This window comes from Garra rufa, chromosome 3, assembly GCF_049309525.1.
Source record: "Garra rufa chromosome 3, GarRuf1.0, whole genome shotgun sequence".
Taxonomy (NCBI): domain Eukaryota; kingdom Metazoa; phylum Chordata; class Actinopteri; order Cypriniformes; family Cyprinidae; genus Garra; species Garra rufa.
In genome coordinates, this window is record NC_133363.1 from 54,191,537 (window position 1) to 54,204,568 (window position 13,032).

At 35.7% G+C, this 13,032-nt stretch overlaps 1 protein-coding gene across 4 annotated transcripts in view; it reads right to left on the minus strand.

The window, feature by feature from the left end:
• Window positions 1-1,828: 1,828 nt before the first annotated feature.
• The window catches only part of nav2a (neuron navigator 2a), a 226,426-nt gene continuing 215,222 nt past the window's right edge, over window positions 1,829-13,032 (minus strand). For all 4 annotated transcript variants that reach the window (XM_073836405.1, XM_073836404.1, XM_073836403.1 and 1 more), the window contains 13 exons: window positions 12,619-12,791; window positions 12,339-12,492; window positions 12,017-12,179; window positions 11,077-11,177; window positions 10,890-10,985; window positions 9,743-9,911; window positions 9,413-9,648; window positions 9,070-9,224; window positions 8,368-8,439; window positions 7,983-8,179; window positions 7,352-7,470; window positions 6,979-7,179; window positions 1,829-3,997 (listed from right to left, as the gene is read on the minus strand). In XM_073836405.1, the coding sequence (XP_073692506.1) occupies window positions 3,872-3,997; window positions 6,979-7,179; window positions 7,352-7,470; window positions 7,983-8,179; window positions 8,368-8,439; window positions 9,070-9,224; window positions 9,413-9,648; window positions 9,743-9,911; window positions 10,890-10,985; window positions 11,077-11,177; window positions 12,017-12,179; window positions 12,339-12,492; window positions 12,619-12,791 (1,962 nt within the window). In that variant the 3' untranslated portion in view covers window positions 1,829-3,871. The remainder of the gene's footprint in view (window positions 3,998-6,978; window positions 7,180-7,351; window positions 7,471-7,982; window positions 8,180-8,367; window positions 8,440-9,069; window positions 9,225-9,412; window positions 9,649-9,742; window positions 9,912-10,889; window positions 10,986-11,076; window positions 11,178-12,016; window positions 12,180-12,338; window positions 12,493-12,618; window positions 12,792-13,032) is intronic.

The following is a 13,032-nucleotide window of genomic DNA, read 5'->3' on the forward strand; positions in this document are numbered from 1 at the left end:
AACTGGAACAAATCACAGATAAAGAAGCACTAGAAGTACTTTATGATGAGATGCCTGCTCTAGAGGAAAAAAGAGCAATTGATCCTAAAACATACACTTGGTTTTTGAACAAACCAAATAACGCTGTTAATGATTTCCCAGAACTGAAAGATTACTCTGAGGGTCAGACTTTCTCTGATGACTACTTACGTCCTTCAACGGAACCCCTTCAAACAGATGGCTTTACTTATGAGTGGTCAAGAGAAGAACATGAAACCACACACAAAGACTTTACCTTAATATTCAGAGCAAGGCCAACCTGTGAAAGAGTTCCTCAGGTCATTACAGAGGAAAAGAGAATACAATTTGATTACTGGCAGTATATTAAAGAGTTTGTCTTCTTTGGTGGGTCACGTCCTGAAGGAGCAGTGCTTGCCCCGGATCCGGCTTGGATTGATCAGGCACACAAGAACGGGGTGGCCATATTTGGCACTGTTTTTTTGCCTACTTTGAACGATGGGGGAGATAAGAGAGACTTGGAAGAACTGGCGAAACTGGAGAACCTACAGAAACTAGTGGACATTGCCCACCGATTAAACTTTGAAGGGTGGTTTCTGAATACCGAAAGCTACAAAGACTATAACGAGCCTCTCTTAACTACGCTGAAACTTGCAATTCAAAAAATCGATCTCAGGGGTAAAGAAATGATCTGGTATTTACCCAGTTGTTATCAAAGTAATATCTTTGACCCAAAATCAGGAGGAGTAAGGATGACATGTGATGGTGAAATCAATAATATAGCACCTGCGTTTCAGGATGAAAAGGCAGAAAATATATTTTCTTATTTGATTGATAAAGTGTTTTGTAATCCACAGAAATACCTCATGTTTGTTGATGAACCCTATTGGAAAAACACACTAAAACACAAAGGATATTTAGTAGACCCTGGTCAATTTCAACATGCACAGAACCATCTTAGGCAGTTTTTTCTAGGTGAAAATGGTCTGGAAAGAAAACCAACAAATGACTGGTATGGAATTGCTAAATACGCCAAACAAAGAAAATGATTAAGCAAAGATTAACTATGCATTTGCTTCATTCAGGAGCCCCTCAACCATCACCGAGGTCAAAGGTCCATGTTCAAACTCTCTAACACTTTGAGACACTTTAAGATTTATTTTAATTGCGCTGGTATTTGTTAGTACTCAGCTTTATTTTAGGTGTGCATTCATTAATTGTAATGGAGTTAATATAAACACAAAAAAATAAGAAATGTAAAAAAAAAAAAAAATCGTACTATATTAATAATATTGACTGCCATTATATGACTGACAGACTGCAATGGTTTGAGCAACTTTTCATTTTTGGGTGAACTATACCTTTAAACTAGAAAAAAAGAAAGAAAAAGTAAAAAAAAAAAAAAATACGATAGCATGCCATTTTATTGTTAGAAATATAATATGTATCTCATATTAATATCAAAGCTCATTTAAACTCTTAAAAATATAGGTAATTCACATCACCTAGTCTGTGTTGTTTAACTATTTCATTTTAAGTATCTTAACAGAAGGTAGTATGAAAGACTTGAATGTGTGAAATTACATCTATTGCTCAATTTTAATTTTTTTGTACGTGCTTGGGATAAAAACATTTGTTCTTTTATACAGTACAAACATGAGCATTACATTTTAGCCAGTCGTGTGAAAACGAGTTGTTTTAAATAAGTTGTTTTTTTTAGTTCATATTATGATTGAATTGAACATGATATAAAAATGTCACATGTATATGTATTTCTTGTATAATGTTTTTCATCATTGTGCTTGCATGAAGTCATGAAAACAAACTAATAAACAATAAATAATTATTAGGTTTATTGAATTACAAATAATTTAAAACTGGTAACGTGATCAGTAAATCTTTCTGGGCCGCCTGTGTTTCACAGACCATCCGCCGGGACTGTTAAGATGAAAAAGACACTGTACACAAAATATTCCATATTTCCAAGCACTGTTATAAACGGCTAGAAAAAGATGATTCATCAAAATGCAGCCTGCAGGGTAGTCAAATATTTACATCGATATATTACAGCCAGAAATGCACATTCAGTGACATGAAATCCATTCAGTTGTAGCCCTCCCGATTCAGTTACAACGATCACAACAACATTTGTGCTTGAAATCATCATCATCATTATAATCCATCAACGAAATGAATATTAGGCACATATCCTAAAATTATTCACAAATTATATACACAGTGTACACACAACGTATTGGCAGTGATGTTACAGAGCTACGATATTTGGCTTCCATTTGAAATCCAAAATGATGTTGCATAGGATCGATGACGAAATGGTAAAATGGAAGCAATGGTGTAACTAAAACCCTGCAGCGCCACACCAACAGCATTCGACAACATAAAGAAGGTGAAAACACTGAATAGCCCCATATATTATGCTTTCCCATGCAAGGAAACTCACTATCCATCCAAATGATGTTCCTTTAGAGAATCAAAGATAACATTTTATGTACAAGTTCTCCAAAAGCATCCTTGCATTACAAAGCAGCAAATACAGTATATTATTAATCCAATGACTATGCGGACGTTTCTTACTCTTTCACATTGAACGCAAGATATGTACACGAAAAAGGCCAAAATGGTCAATGAGGTATACTCATACACCAAATTATGAACAAATTCATACTGTGCTTTTGCCAAGATGTGTTGAGACGGTCTTTAAGCACCAAAGTCTTACAGCTGAACCACTCAAGATGAACTGTGCCAGTAGAGTTCATATGCATTTCACATATATAAAAGCATGTTTTTCAACTATGTTTAAAAGTAAAACGCCCATTTAAGTGTATAGCAAAAACATGAATTTTCGCTCCTTTTATCCACTTCCTCTTTTCTAAACAACACATATTGTACCTCTGATATATGATATGATGACTGTGAGGCTGTTTAGGCAAATTCAAAGGACTAATGTAGAGCCCTGAACTATAATAAAATCAGCATTTTTCAGAAGTATAAAACATAGTGCCGTTTTTTCCTTTACAAAATGGAGTAAGGCACCAGATTCCATTCAGCACCAAAAACAGAGCGCGATCGAGTGTAAAAAATAGATAGATAGGCTTTGTGCTACAGTAGATGACTGGAACATGCGGTCAGCAGTTAAGGAACGGGTGTTTTTTTTTTAAAAGGGCAAACAAAAGCACATCCCAGATGGCAAACGAGGTATTTTTGTCCAATCGTTACAATAAATAAGTCCGAAATCATAAGTGTAGCACCATGCTATTTTATCCGTATCCTTAAGTAAAACATGAAACGATGGCCAGCATCCGATCAAGCTGGTTTTGCAAAGTCATGAGCAAGTCCATCAGTAAAGGTGGAAAGTCAATGTTCTTTTGAGTGTTGATAGGAGCTTGTCAGTTTCAAGATGTAATTCCTCTATTTGACCAGTAGAGGGTAAGACAAACGAGCATTGCATTGTGTGCGAAAGTTTCTCCAACAGTTAAAGTGCGGTCACATTTATCGAAGTTCAGCGAAATCCAGTTCAATAGGAATCCATGTTCACTCGGATCATTGCATTATTGATGACAGACCACTTTTTATGTCCGTGAAATTTGGCTAATGTGGCCGCACTTTTACTTCTGAGGTAAAAATTGGGACAAAGCACTTTCTTCTGATTTTGCTGTTGTAAAAACTGGCAATTTACACGAGGCAGCTTGACGTACCGTTGAGTTTTGGCGTATATATATTTCTTTCTATATATCTTTTTATATATGAAGCGTCATTCTTTATTTGGGTTACCAGCACCCGTAGGTTAATGACTTGATTTTGATTTTGCTGCCTCAGCTGGCGTTAGATTCGAGGAATTTAATGGCATTACGGATCATAACGTGGACTCCAGCGAAGAGTCCAGGATATCATCGTGGTGACTGTTGCTATTGGAGTCGCTGTCGTAGCTCTGCGGGCTGGAGCAGCTGGCCGCCTCTTTCAGACGCAGGAGCATGTTCATCTGTTCACACAATGCACAAAAATAACAGTCAGGCCTGATGACATAATACGAGTTTTAAAAAGAAATCATATTTGAAGTATACAGAAATTTTGTAGAGGTGCATGTCTTTCAAAAGTTTAAGATTTTTTATGTTTTTTAAAGTTTCTTACACTCATCAAGGCTGCATTTATTTGATCAAAAATAGAGAAAACTAAATTTAAAATATTATAATGTTGTAAAACCATTTTTTCTATATTAATACACTTCAAAATCGAATATATTTTTGTGATCAAAGCTGAATTTTCAGCAATATTACTCTGGTATTCAGTGTCACATGATCCTTTAGAAATCATTCTAATATGCTGATTTATTATCAGTCCTGGATACAGTTTTTGGAACCTGTGATTAGGGGTGGGCGGTACACCGGTGTCATAGTCATCACCGGTGTGAGATTGCGCCACGACATGGATTTTCTAATACCGTCAATACCGGTATATTTAAAACATTAAATTTTCTTCAAACGTTCAGTTGTGGTCTGAATACCTGTCCTTATACTATATATCTTGTTGTAAATAAAAAAGTAAAACATATTCGTATCAGCTTTGCAGGTGGTAAAAGGGGAGTGGCCATTAAACGACTGGTGAAACATCGTGAAAGGTCGGGCCTGTAGCCTATACCAGGGGCGGAGTGGCAATCGGGACGACCGGGACTTTTCCCGGTCGGCCGGCAAAAGGATTTACACAGCGGATCACAAATTGAGCAGGCGCGAGGCGAACGCGACCGGCCTGTTAACTTTTACTTTCGGTTTTGTAAAGGGAGCAGCACGTCTTATAATAGATATTTGTCAGTGAGTACAAGATTGCAACAAATCCTCCAGTCTATTTTTGTCATCTCTCTTTACTTTCGACTCGTGATCATTCAAATCTAAAGGTCATTGTACACTGAGTCCGATTTTCGTATGCGTTTTTTTTTTTTTTTTAGTTTTCTCATATTCGCCATCCTTATCAAAATGCTTATTATGGATGTGAAAATGCAGAAAATCAAACACGATCCAAATTTTTTTATGACAGACGAAAGTTTCAGAGGCAGTGTGTAAACTCTATTAACATAACCTGTATTTTTTTTAACGTGCAAAAATGTCGGACGAAAATTTCGTACTCATGTGTGCAAAGACATTAACTCCAGCAGCTCTTGTTGGATGCAGGGTTGCCAAGTCTGCGTTTTTCCCCACAGAATTGGTCTACTTTTAAACTGTTGCCATGGGTTGATTTCCCCCAGTTATTTAAAGGTTGTAAATATTGCAGAAATTAAATTTCAATAAAAAATATTTTTTTGTTTTGTTGTACACTGTTAAGTAAGATCTTTAAGTTTTTTGCAAAATAAATATGTTGAGAATGCATAATACTCTCCCATGTCTCTTTTTGATAAGGATACCTACCATATACTTATTATATTATGAAAATATTAACTTTATTCACATACTAAATGGACAGGACAGGCTACTCCTCCGAAAATGTACCAAAAAAAGTAATACCGTGATATTATACCGGCACCGTTCAAAAGATGAAAAATACCGTGATATTAATTTTAGGTCATATCGCCCACCCCTACCTGTGATACTTTATTTTAAGATTCTTTGGTGAATAAAAAGTTAATAAGAAGGGCATTTATTTAAATTAGAAATCTTTTCTAACAATATACACTTCTGTTTAAAAGTTCAGAGTCAGAGTCAGTATTCTCTGTTTTTATTGTTACTGTTTTAATTAATTTTTAAATATGTTCTTAAATTTGTTTGTGTGATTATTATTTAAAATTTTTATGACTATGATTTTTATGCTTTTGTGATTCTAACTCCTCTTATGTACAGCACTTTGAATTACCATTGTGTATGAAATGTGCTATATAAATAAACTTGCCTTGCCTTGCCTAAATTTGTATTCTTTTTTTTTAACTAATTAATACTTGTATTCAGCAAGGATGTGTTAAATTGATAAAAGGTGATAGCAAAGACTTACAAATTTCATTTTAAATAAAATAAATGTTGTTCTTTTTAACTTTTGTATTCATCAAATTCTGAAAAAAGTATCTTAAGTTCCAAACATTGATAATTCTAATAATAAATCAGCATATTAGAATGATTTCTAAAGGATCATGTGACACATAAGACTGGAGTAATGGCTGATGAAAATTCAGCTTTGCATCACAGGAATAAATTATATTTTAAAGTATATTAAAACAGAGACTATTATTTTATATTGTCATAATATCTCGCAATATTACTGTTTTTTTTTTCTGCATTTTTGATCAAATAAACGTTACAAGTCTTACTGATCCCAAACTTTTGAATGGTTGTGTAAAGTATGCATTTATACAAAAACATTTTTTTTGTGAAAATTAGATATAAATGTTGCTACAAAACCCACCAAAATCCCAGAAATGTTAACATTGATCATTTTTGACATAAAAATACAGTGTTACTGATCATTTTCATAAAATTAAATAAGTGAGTTTTCATCTTATGTGAATTTACATAAATTATGTTTATAAATTGTTTATATAATGATCTTATTCAGCAACCCTTCCAAGACCAATTTACTTCTTTATCATGTCCCCAACTTGATGATTTTTGCATTTTGAGAAAAAAAAAAAAAAAAACTAGTGCAGCAAACAATATATCTTTGTAAATAATGTTGATTATATTCAATATCTTAAAAATATGTCATTAAAATTGGTTCAAATGATCGTTGGACAGGTCCACACAAAAATGCCTGTACAGATTTTTTTATTTTTGCCTCTGTCCAAAAGTTTTGATGACACAAATGGCTGATGCTGATCTATCAAAACTAAACCTACACTAAAAAAGTTACTCTTCATAAGCACCATGATCCGAGAGTACCTGCCAACTTTGATCTACAGGTATGAGATATGAAAAATGTTTGCTCATAATTTTTGAACTGTTTGTCAGACAATCGTAAACTGTAAGAATAAACACTAAACCTTACCAGTGGGTCGGCATCACTGTCGCTCTGAGTACTCTGTTTGTTAAGGCCCTCTCTGGAGGCGGAGTATCCATCAAAGCCCACATCCTCTGGGCGGAGCTGCAGCAAAGCTGGCCAATCAGGGTGCTGATGAGAAGTTGCCCATGGAAAAGTTTCAAGAACCCACAGCGCAGGATCCTCCCATGCAGCTCTGCGACCATATAGCTAAAGAAATCCAAACAAACAAACACTAAATAGAAGGTATATTTCTATATACTGAGAGATACGTAGAATGCACTTATAATGTTGTGCGAGGTCACATTTGATAATAAGAGATTTAGTGACTTCAGTGACTGTGAAAAAGGTAGATTTTACTATAAAAGAGGGCAAATGTTACCTGCAAGCCTTCTCTCACAGCCTCCAGCATGTAGGGGATGATGGAGTAGTTCCACAGGTCAGTGAACCAAACGCGAGAACCATCTACATCCATCGGACATGATAGAAACAAACGTGGACCTGGGAGAAGAGACATGAGATTCAAGTTCAACACTTGTACAGTAAATTAATGACACTGGGAATAGTCTGTTAATATGTGACCCTAGGCCACAAAACCAGTTTTATTTAGCATGGGTATCTTAGTAGCCAAAAATACATTGTAAGGGTCAAAATGATTGATTTTTCTTTTATGCCAAAAATCATTAGAATATTAAGTAAAACCATGTTCAATGAAGATATTTTGTACATTTTATACTGCAAATATATCAAAACTTAATTTGTGATTAGTAATATGCATTGCTAAGAACTTAATTTGGATGACTTTAAAGGTGATTTTTTTGCACCCTCAGATTTCAGATTTTCAAATAGTTGTATCTCAGCCAAATTCTGTCCTATCCTAACAAACCATACATCAATTGAAAGCTTATGATTAGATTATGTATAAATCTCAATTTCAAAAAATTGACTCTTATGACTGGTTTTGTTGTCCAGGGTCACATATTTGGTTTTAGTATGGTGGTTTATGTCTGTACCAATGGTCACATCAGATGAGCTGTGGGCCTCCAGGAAGCGGTTGAGGTGGTGCCAGACTTGAGGAATCCAGTCTATGATCTTCACCAGCTGTGGGTTACGTGTTCGGCTTCCGATCTCAGTCTCAATCAACTTCCTCCTCAGAAACCGGCCCAGGAAACCTTTTACTGGCTCCATGTGATTAGCACACAGCACCCATCTTGGGACAGAAATCACATGTTGCTCATGTTAGCATCTCTCATATATATATAAATTTAAAGAAAGGAAGAAAAAAATCATCACTGCTGCTGGCAACAGTGCAATAGCGCCACCTTGAGGTCACTCTGTAGCAGTTTCCCCATTAAAGTATCATTTTAATGTTAATTCAAGAAAATAGCAGTTTTGTACCTGAAGTTATGATGAAGCTGCAGGTTCGGAGCAGAAGATGTTGCCTGACTCATCGTGCCAATTATATATGGACTGCAAAAACAGAATTAAAATGAAACCATTAATCATATGCACACTTATTGCTATAATAACAAGCATGTTTTTGTTTCAAAACTGGACTGTGTACATGAATACATTTCAAATGTGTTTCAAATTATACAAACACACACTTTGTTCAAAAGGTTAGTGTTAGTAATATTTTTAATGCTTCTGAAAGTCACTTAAGGTCACAAAGGCCGCTTTGTTTGATAAAAAATAATAGTAATATTGTGAAATATTATTGCATTTAAAAATAAATGCTTTCTATTTTAATACACTTTTAAAATGTAATTTATTCCTGTGATGCAAAGCTGAATTTTTAGCATCATTACTCCAGTCTTCAGTGTCACACGATCCTTCAGAAATCATTATAATATGCTGATTTGCTGTTCAAGAAACATTTATGATTAATATCAGTGCTGAAAACAGTTGTGCAGCCTAATGTTTTTGTAGAAAAGCAAAACAGAAATCTTTTGCAACATTATGTCTTCACTGTCACTTTTAATCAATTTATTGTGTCTCTACTGAATAAAAGTGTTCATTTCTTTTAGAAAAAAATCATACTGACTTCAGACATTTGAACATGCATTTAATACAAAATATTTTATAAAAAGTTAGACTCACCAGCGTTGGTATTTGCAGTTAAGCAGGCCGTTGAAAATCTCTCCCAGAGAGCTGATGTGATGAAGGTTATCCAGAATGAGCACAAGAGGGGCTTCAGTCTCCTGTCCATCAGCGCTGCACTGCTCCACTATATTTGCCAAGTACTGCCGCAACTCCTAGCAAATAAATATATACATCTTTACTTTCTAATGTACAAGGACTTATAGACTTCAGCTTATATCTTGTCAGCTAATCATGTTTCTTTTATGATTTGGGGATAACAAGCTTAGTTTCTAAAGGGGAAAAAAAAAAATTCCTTGCTCTTTTGACCTAAATGTTATGTAAACTACAGGTCAGTTCTCACCTTGCTGGATTTATGGTCCACATTGAAGGTGACGATGTTGCTCTCATTGGGCGTCTTGCCCTCTCGCAGCGCCAGATGCTCTGCCAGTCTGTGGGCCAGGTAGGATTTTCCAGTACCGCTGGGGCCTGAAAGAATGATCCTGCGATGTTCTTGGAGCAAAGACACGTAGCGTTGGAGCATGGGTTTAGGAATCAACGTCTCGAAGACCAGAGAATCCTCAGACTGTGAGTTCACACCTGAAATAAGAGAAACACACACAGTGTTAACAACAACTGAAATAGGGAACAATTATGACAATTAATGATAACAAATAAAACTGATAATGTGAACCTTTCAGTGAGATGTTGATTGTGTCATTCTCTCCCACAAGGTATCCACAAGGCAGGAGTTCAGGTGTGCCTGCTCCGCTGGATCGGATCACATCTCCTATATGATAACCCTCCACACTGTCTGAACCCAGACCCAGATGACTAACCGGATCAACATGCCTGATGTACTCCTACAGAGAGACAGAAATAAACATCAGATAATCAAATCCAACAGGTTTCCACCAACTTTCCAAAAATCAGGATGGTTGCCTTCTGTTATATAGCAAACATCAATAAAGTCAAATAATTTGGATGTGTATGTCAAAAATGTCCAAGTCATATCACCCTCAAATATTTATAAATGTTTTTTCCTTTCTTAATAATTAAGAGCATTTCCTCCATTACAGGAAGTTATCAGTAGCCTACTGTAACACAAACAAATCACATTAATATTACTTACAAAAATACACATTTAAATTGTAAAATACACTTATAAAGTGTACTAATGGTAGAATCTGTTTTACTAGATTGATGCATATTTAAATCTAAAAATACGCTGTGTTCTCAAAAACAGCTTGATTTTAACTATATATCATTTCTTTCTTTTTCATTTATTTATTTGCTTTTGGAGTAAAATATGACCCGAACATTGCTTCATGAGCTTCACCTGTCTTCACTGCAAAAAATGTTTTTCTTACTTAGATTTTTTGTTTCCAGCCAAAATATCTAAAAATTCTTTAATCAAGAAGGATTTTCTAGACAAGTAAACATTATTGTCTTGTTTTCAGAAAAAAAAAAACAAGTCAAAATTAAGTGCGCTTTTCCTTGAAAAAAGCAAAATAATCTGCCAATGGGGTAAGCAAATAATCTTGTTTTCTGTTTGAAATAAGATTTTTTTTTTTTTGCTTACCCCATTGGCAGAATATTTTGCTTGTTCTAAGCAAAAACTCACTTAATTTTGACTTGTTTTTTCTGAAAACAAGAAAATAATTTTTACTTGTCTAAAAATTTTTACTTGCCTTCTTGACTTAAGAAATTTTAGATATAAGATAAGTAAGTAGATTATTTTTTGCATTTTTGTAGAATAGTTTAATGAACCACTTTCTAATGTTTCTGAACGTAAACCACTTATCATCAACAAAAGATTACAGTAATGTGTATAAATTTACCTTGAACAAGCGGCGTACAACCCCATCAAGAACATCCCACTTGGTTTTTCCACTGACACCAATGCAGCCAATCAGGAAGTCTCGAGTCCTGCAGTCCTGTGGGACACAGAAAAAATATCATTAAAACAAAAATCTCTCAAATGGCATTTAAAAAAAAAATTCCCTCAAAAAAGGCAGGAGAACTGACCTCTTTCCATGTGACGTCCTCTTGAAGACTGACAACTATTTTTACATGTCTGCTTTCCTTACGAGAGCTTCCGTCTCCACCAGAATCATCCAACAGCATGTCTAAAAGAAGACAGAACAGATCTGTAATGCGCTTTCATGTTTTTTTTCTTGTACAGTGCCAAAAGTATTAAAAACCTAAATGATTCCATTGCATAAGTATGTATACCCTTTTCTGGGATAGTTAATAGTTGAAATTTAACTCAGAGGCATTCATATCGCTTGTAGGTTTTACTACACCTCGAGTGAAGTTAACCTGTGGCAAATTTAATTAAATGGGTATGATTTGGAAAGGCACGCACATCTTAATAAAAAAATCTAGCAGCTGAAAATGCATATCAGAGCAAAAACCAAGCCTTGAGTTAAAAAAAACCCTGCCTTTAGAGCTCAGAGACAGAGCTCAGAGACAAGCCACACATCTAGGGAAGAGTTCAGAAAAAAATCAGCTGCATTAAAGGTTTGAACCTAATCAAACATTTCTAGAGAAACCTGAATATGTCTGTCAGACCCCATGCAAGCTGACAGAGCTTGAGAGGTGAAGAGGTGAGACAGAGAATGGCAGACAATTGCCAAATGATGATGTGCAAAGTTTGTCGTATTATACGCAAAAAGACTTGAGGCTGTAAAAGGGCTTCAGCTAAGTATTGAGTTAAGGGTATGAATACTTATGCAACGTACTAATTTCATTTATTTAATTTGAAGTTGTGACAATCCTGTTTTTGCTTTGTCATTATGGTGCATGGAGTGTAAATTGATGTGAAAAAGTAATGAAAATAGTTTAACATAAGACATAACATAAAATGTGAAAAAAATAAAGGGGTATGAATACTTTTGCATTGTATATAGCTACAAAACAACCTTAAGGAAAAAATGTGCACAAAAAATAACATGTATGCTCATACCGAAGCTGGTGGACTCTGTGAGGTTAAGGCTGTGATGAGACAGGCCAGGCGTTGGGGTCAGGGTTGGGTTGTAGACGGACACTTGAGAAGACGCCCTGCTTCCACTGGCTTGGCTGTCCAACTTAAGACGATCATTTTCTGCCTTTAACTTCTCGATTTCCCCCTATCAGACCACCCACATGAGGAAAAAACATGTGACTTTGTTCTTTTCTACTAGAAAATACTAAAAAACACTGTTGCAAAATAAAGCATCTTGGAGAACTGATGCAATAAATCTGATTTGTAGGACCGCAAGAACGTAATGCAAAGGTCAGTCTCGCACCTGCATGCGGTTCATAGCCTCCCGCAGCTGGTCCAGCTGGTGGGCGGAGCTTAGGGCTTCCAGTCGAATGTCTGTCAACTTCATCTCCTTCTCTCTCAGCTCATTACGCAGCTGCATCACAGTCTCTGCCTCCCCATCCAGACAGTCTGACAGTCTAAATGACAAAATCAGATGAAAAGAGCACTTAGATGTTAACATAACAAAATGTCCTGTTCTCATAAATCCAAATTCCCTATTATTATTGGCCTATAGAGCTGTTATATAACACAAACACACTCACATTGAGCTGGAGTGGGTGTTGCGGAGCAGCAATGCCGAGGTGCCTGTGCCATTGTGAGGGAGTTTGGGAGAGGATGGGAGAGAGGAATCCGTCATCTCCTCAATGTCTGAGTGGGACGAAGCTGATTTTGGTGATTTCTTCTTACTGAAGGCTTGTTTGAAAGAGCTTCGTAGCTACAACGACAACAGAGAAAACAGAGAAGATTATGAAGCTGAGAGTTTCTCAAAAAATTATGCGGCAGCGCTTAAAGTTGTGCAGAAGAAGCAGCACAGTGCAGACAGGGGAGTAAAACAGCAAGGGAGAAACAGCGTAAAATAAAAAGGCAGGGTTGAGCATCATCCATATCAAAGATTGAAGATAAAGAAGCCTTTTTATATGTGTGCTGAGCTTTTAAAATTTTATTTGAGAAATTTG